Raw genomic sequence first — 6,548 nt, 5'->3', positions numbered from 1 at the left:
ATCTTTCTATTTTAATTTCAAAAATATTTTGCAGGCAATATTGATTAATTTTAACCTAAGTTACTAACACGTAAAGGGTGGTCATGCGGGTGCACGATTAATAAAATAACATTCAATAAACCGAAGTGATAGATTGTAATAATTTATGTACTACAACCAGGTCTACTCTCTAAAAAAGATTACAAAAATGCTAATAAAAATGCATGTCATAAACATGATTTCTAAATGACATGGCACTTAATTTTTTTTAAATATTAATTATATGCAATCTTAATTTAAATTTAATATGCATGATTTTTAATCTAATGACATGTGAGGTACAATTCAAATAACATAACTTGAACCATCACAAGATATGTGCATCTGATTTACGTGATCGTAAATATGCATGTGCTACATGATATGGAATAGATGACATGGTAATTCTATATGCATTTTTTTTTTATGATTTTACTCTTTTTTTTTTATAACTTTTCTATTAGAATCATATTTAGTATATTATCATCTAAACTGAGGAATAACTAAATCTATCTTAACCACGAAATTTCCTATGTTCATATATTATGCTTAAAAAAAAGGTTCTAACATGGAATGCAATCTAACCTATTATGTAATGCTATTTTTATAAAAATATTTATAAGAAAATTTACTAAAATTTAACACGAGAAATGTAATTAGCCACATAAAAGATAATTCACCCCAACTCAAGACGAAAAATCACAATAATCAAAAATCTAATCCGACGACTCTGGGCTCAGTATTTCTTATCATTGTGATCCTCGATACGACAATCTTCTTAATAAGATAATGTCTAACAAAATCACAAATCACAATTAGAAATAAATAATTGTAAACTAAATAACAAAATATCAAAAGGACCAAATTAAATTCGGTTAAAAGGATTACCTAGCTCGGAAAAGTTATCTCCAAGAATGGGACCGGCAAGGAATGATGTAAGGACGAGGACAAGTTCACAGATCCATGGTCAACTCGACACAACTCAGCAATAGCAGCAGGCAACAAACAATATCGATCGTTGCGGGAACTCGGCAATTCCAATTCGATCCTACAAGGCCAGAAATTCCATGCACGCATGCAAGGGTAAAGAGGATTGTCGGTGCTTGCTGAGTAGTGTCACCGGGTCAGTGGAGCGTTGGGCGTACTCCTCAAAATAAATCGCTAAGATCGCTTGTAAGGTGGCCGAGGATGATGACGAGATGCACTGATGATGTGATGAAGTGCTGCGTATTTTTTATGGCGTGGCCTCATGTGGGACTCCTTTTTGTGATGACTCCTCGAAAATTTGGACTAGATATAATGGATTATGCTCTCTGCTTGAACGAAAGCTCGCCAGCGCTTCGCCGACTTCTCCCTTATGTTATGCGAACAGGATTCTCTCTCTCTCTGCAATCTGGTCTTTGACAAAACCGTCGAGCCTTTCTCCGCTCCCTCCCGGTATATCTCTCTCTCCAAGATTTTCCAAGATAATTGCATATATTCATTCAACCGCCGACGATCATCTTTCGAAAAGGGGAATATGCTCAACAAGAAAATGGCTCCAAAATCTAAAATCTTTGTGAAGATTTTCTAGGATAATTTACCCAATTGCTAACAATCATCCTCTAAAACGAGGGATATGCTCAACAAGAAAAATACTTCATTATCTAAAATCTAAAATCTTTCAAATTCTCCCTCCACAGCCAAATGTTTTATTTTATAAATTATTTCTTAACCTCTCTCTTTTTTTTTCTTTATATTTTTTTAGAACAATTTTTTTTAAAGATAAGTTAAATATTATTGTTACTTGAATGTAAATGTTATGAAATGCTTTATATGATGAACAAGTAAATAAAATAGTTAAAATTTAGGTGTCAACAGTATTGGGAAAATCGGCTGGTTATGGTGAGGGAAGATGCGGATATGTATGAAAACAGCGTATGGTGGGGGTATAAGGTTTTGGTGAGGGATGGGTTAGGGTTTTTAAGGGATTCAGAAACCATCGCTACCCTTTACCCAAGGGTAGAGAGAAACTACCATCCGGTAGAGAAGGGAGAGGCTAGGTCCAAGACTATTTGGCTGATGTGCATATTTGTTCGCGACAGGAGCAGCTTGGACCCCCTGCCCATTCAGGGGGCACTTGAAGTAATGTAGACGTGGTAATGCCGTTTTATTTACAGTTCCAGTGGATATGGCATCTCTCCTACTCCATAGTCCCTCTGCAAAATAGAAGCAAATGAATCAATATGGATCTATGTAAAAAATCATGACTTCACTATACTTATCGATTTTCTAATCTGCATAAAGGACTACACAGCTTTTAGTACACCTGGGCTCATTGAGTTGGCTCAATTTTGTATTAGCATCGAGCAGCCTGTCTATAATAACATTGCATTTTACATCTGTAACTAGTACTAGGCACTCAAGCTCTCTAGGCCATGCCAAGAGGAGAAAGCTAAGACAAGAAAAAAACTAGAGTCCCGGGGCTACTGAGTTTTCAGGAGGGTTTGCTCATACGTGATACATCAATGGAAGAGGAGAAGATAAGGCATGAACTGGCAAATTGAGGTTTGGGGAGTCAGGGAAACACAATCAAAGGCCATGAGGAGTTCCTTAACCTAGAAAGCCATTTCACAATGCCAAAAGTTATTTATTATGTTACATCTCTCTTTCGATCACTTAAAAGACTGATATCGAACGGTTTGTTTTTAACTTTTGCAATTAATGATATCGAACCGCATGTTGTGTATGGGTAAGTTGTGTTAAAATATTTGATAAACATAATTTTAAATGACGACGCCTATGCATACATATCATTTTTGCACCGAATATTTCAATACCTTATTATTTTGCACACAGAATATATATATATATATATACCGAAACTATCCTCCCATATTTCTTTCTCTTCTTCGATATCGCGTTTTGAACATCAAAACTTTGCAATTGCTACCGAATTTTTCGGGAGAGTGGCAGTCCGGTAATTTCCATTCTGTACGAAGGGCATCTGGGAAACCCTGGCCATGCAGACAATGGAACACGAAAGTGAATTTCGATTTCCAACGGCTGCTTCCTCTTTCGACCTTCGCTGCCTATTTTGGAACGGAGAACAGAACAGGAAAGCGAATTTCGATTCTCAACGGAATCCCAGAGCGCCCTGCTCTGTTTCCTCTTACGAGCTGCCTATTTCGGAACGTTTCCTGTTTCCTCCCTCCTCTCCCCATTTATATATCCTCTGCTTCGGCGGCCAGCTGCACTCTCTCTCTCACAACTCCATCTTCAAAGTGCAACCGCGTTTTCTCCACTGCACGCGCCTCTCACACACCTTCAAAGCTTGTTCTGTTTTCTCTGTTTACACTGATCCATGGAATTACTGCGAAGATCGGGTCACATTCCGCGGTCTGGAATGTTGGGGAGGGCAGGGGATGAGGACGAGGACGACATCTTCTTGGAAGAAGACCTGCCAGAGGAGTTCAAGAAAACCCAGGTCGGTGCCATGGCTCTGTTACAGTTGGTGAGTTTGGTCTTGATCGTTGGTGCTTTAGTTTATACTCTTGCGATTCCTGCATTGAAGCATAAGGATTTGTGGAAGCTCAAACTGTGGAAGTGGGAGGTCATGGTCCTGGTCTTGATTTGTGGGAGGTTGGTCTCTGGGTGGATGATTCGATTAGTTGTGTTCTTCATCGAGAGGAACTTTCTGCTGCGAAAACGGGTTCTTTATTTCGTCTACGGCCTTCGAAAGGCAGTGCAGAACTGCCTGTGGTTGGGATTGGTCTTGATTGCTTGGCATGCTCTATTCGACAAGAAGGTCGAGAGGGAGACGAACAGTGACAGGTTGAGGTACGTCACCAAGGTGCTGGTGTGCTTTTGGTGGGGACTCTACTGTGGTTGATCAAGACACTGATCATCAAGGTGCTGGCATGGTCGTTCCATGTGAGCACCTACTTTGAACGGATCCAGAAGTCTCTGTTCAATCAGTACGTGATCGAGACGTTGTCGGGTCCCCCTGTGATTGAAATTTGGAGGAGACAGGAAGAGGAGGAGGAGATTGCATGTGATCTCCAGACTTTACAGAAAGCAGAAGTGACTGTGCGGCCAGATCTAAGGGCGGCGGCTTTTCCAACTGAAAGTGGGATGGTAGTTGGGAGCGGAGGAGGGCTTCAGAGAAGTCCCCGAGAGAAGAACACCAAGCTCTCTCAGGGCTGTCGGGAAACAGCGAGGGAGGGATCACAATGGAGCACTTGCAAAAGATGAATCCCAAAAATGTGTCTGCCTGGAATATGAAAAGATTGATTAATGTCGTGCGGCATGGATTTCACTCGACGTTGGATGAGCAGATACAGGATTCTTCTCAAGAGGATGAGTCGGCAACAATGATCACGAGTGAAAACGAAGCCAAAGCTGCAGCTAGGAAGATCTTTCGAAATGTGGCTAAGCCTAATTCAAAGTAAGATCATAGTTCTTCACCTCCTGTTTTGAGCTTTTGACATAATCCTTGAATGAGGCAATTGCTTCCCTGATTGGATCTCTTTCCAATTAACTGGCGCACTATGTGCAGTTGATATTATCTGGTTTTATGATGGAAAGTGTCCGAGTCAGTTATTTAATTTATTGATGTTGCTAGGTTTATCTACTTGGAAGATCTGAAGCGGTTCATGAAGGACCATGAAGCCTTGAATACGATGAGTCTCTTGAAGGAGTTGATGAATGCAAGAATATAATCAGCAAGTCGTGCCTGGAGAACTGGCTGGTGAGTGGAATTCTGTTAAATTAGGTCCTTAGACATGCTTGTTCATACTTTTTGGTCTTCAATGCTAATCGAATTAACCAAATCGTTTTAGGTCAATGCTTTCAGGGGGAGGAGAGCACTTGCCTTGACCTTAAATGACACCAGGACTGCAGTCGACAAGCTGCATCACGTGGTCAACGTCATAGTCGGTATCATCATATTGATCATCTGGCTTCTCATCCTGGGAATAGCAACAAGCAAGTTCCTGTTCTTTCTCTATTCGCTGCTCGTCCTTGTCGCATTTATTTTCAGGAACACCAGCAAGACCATATTTGAGGCCATCGTCTTCTTGTTCGTGATGCGTCCGTATGATGTGGGCGACAGGTGCGAGATCGATGGAGTCAGGTAAATACTGGTATCACGTGTCGACTGTATATTCACTGCTCTATTTGCTTTGGCTTGTACATGGTCTCTTCTGTTATTCATCGCCCATTCATATGCTGTATCCTTTTAGATGGTTGTGGAAGAGATAAACATCCTGACGACCGTGTTTCTGAGGTATGACAATCAAAAGATTATATATCCAAACAGCACTCTTGCAACGAAGGCCGTCGGCATCCAATACCGCCTTCACAATCAAGATTAGTTCCTCCAGCATGGGAAAACGCTGGCTGAGTTGCTCAGCTGGTTCGACAAAGAGCTGCATTCACCGACGGAAGATAGGCAGTTGGCATTCCACGTTAGCAGTGCTATGCGGACCGTGTGTCAGACTCCGGCAAACCACTACTTCTTTGGCTATGAGGTTTTCCTTTCTCATTGAACATATTCATCGCAGTTCAGTGAAAATTTGGTTTCTCCATCTATCCCGTCACGTTTAGGCTCTTTTCCTAACTTGATCTGAGGTATACTTGTAATTAGAGAATGGGTTATATAAATGATGCTTTGAAATTGAAGGGATACGACATTTTACTCAAGAGAGTTGTCAGAATGTAGATATTCATATATCTAGTGATGGTTGTCCCGTTACTTTTCAGCAATTCTAGTTTATCCGACATTTATCCTAAACTTCCTTTTAAGGAAACCTTCAAGCAAATGGCAACATAAAGACCCCGGAAAGCCATTTCACATGCCAAAAGTTGTTTTTATTTTCCATCTCTGTTTCAATCGCTTAAAAGACTGATTTCCAACAATATACGTCCGTTCACCCAAAAAAAAAAAAGGACTACACGCCATTCATTACCTCAGCACGAAATAGAGTATCAAAAAGGCTTTAAGGATAAATGGCAAAACCCCCGGTCACCCCCCCAAGTCTTCAAAATCCATACAACCCTGATACTCATACAGAACCATTAGGTGACATCCAACTTGGCCCTTTTTTGTGAAATAAAGTTTCATATAGTAGAGAAACAGCTTTACAGATTATAAGACAAATGATAATAGTTAACCAGCCAGAATCCAAAAAAAGAGATTGTCATCGGGAGCAGTCATGTGGGAAGGGATGTAGATATAACTTCATCGTCACTAAAAGGGTTCCCTTGCGATTTTTTTTTTTTTTATTATAAAAAAGATATAAGAAACTCTAAATGGAAAAAGAAGGACAAGAGGCGAGAAGAAAAAAAGACTCAATGCCTCAGCATAGAACGATGGCCAAAGATGGCTTACCTCCAGCAGCAGCAGTAGATCTAGGCCATATCGTTTGCTGGGACATTAGAAGTGTCGGCCATTCGTCCCCACATGCAAACTTCACCGCCAATCACAAGGTTTTTCAGAAGCATCGCTTATTCCTTCGAGGGGCTCTGCATTGTAGACTTGATCCGATGGC

General features: G+C 40.6%; 1 protein-coding gene across 1 annotated transcript; it reads left to right on the top strand.

Annotated features, from left to right (window-relative positions):
• Nucleotides 1–3,361: 3,361 nt before the first annotated feature.
• Nucleotides 3,362–5,695, top strand: LOC104455857 (mechanosensitive ion channel protein 5). Its single transcript, XM_039317945.1, is given in 7 exon segments — nt 3,362–3,863; nt 3,866–4,195; nt 4,198–4,444; nt 4,622–4,686; nt 4,689–4,747; nt 4,839–5,141; nt 5,241–5,695. Coding segments are annotated over 7 exon segments (1,638 nt in total). The 3' UTR covers nt 5,373–5,695.
• Nucleotides 5,696–6,548: the final 853 nt, after the last annotated feature.

The sequence above is a fragment of the Eucalyptus grandis genome, chromosome 7, assembly GCF_016545825.1.
Source record: "Eucalyptus grandis isolate ANBG69807.140 chromosome 7, ASM1654582v1, whole genome shotgun sequence".
Taxonomy (NCBI): domain Eukaryota; kingdom Viridiplantae; phylum Streptophyta; class Magnoliopsida; order Myrtales; family Myrtaceae; genus Eucalyptus; species Eucalyptus grandis.
The sequence above is the reverse complement of the archived record's forward strand: the minus strand, read 5'-3'. Positions and strand labels throughout refer to the sequence as shown.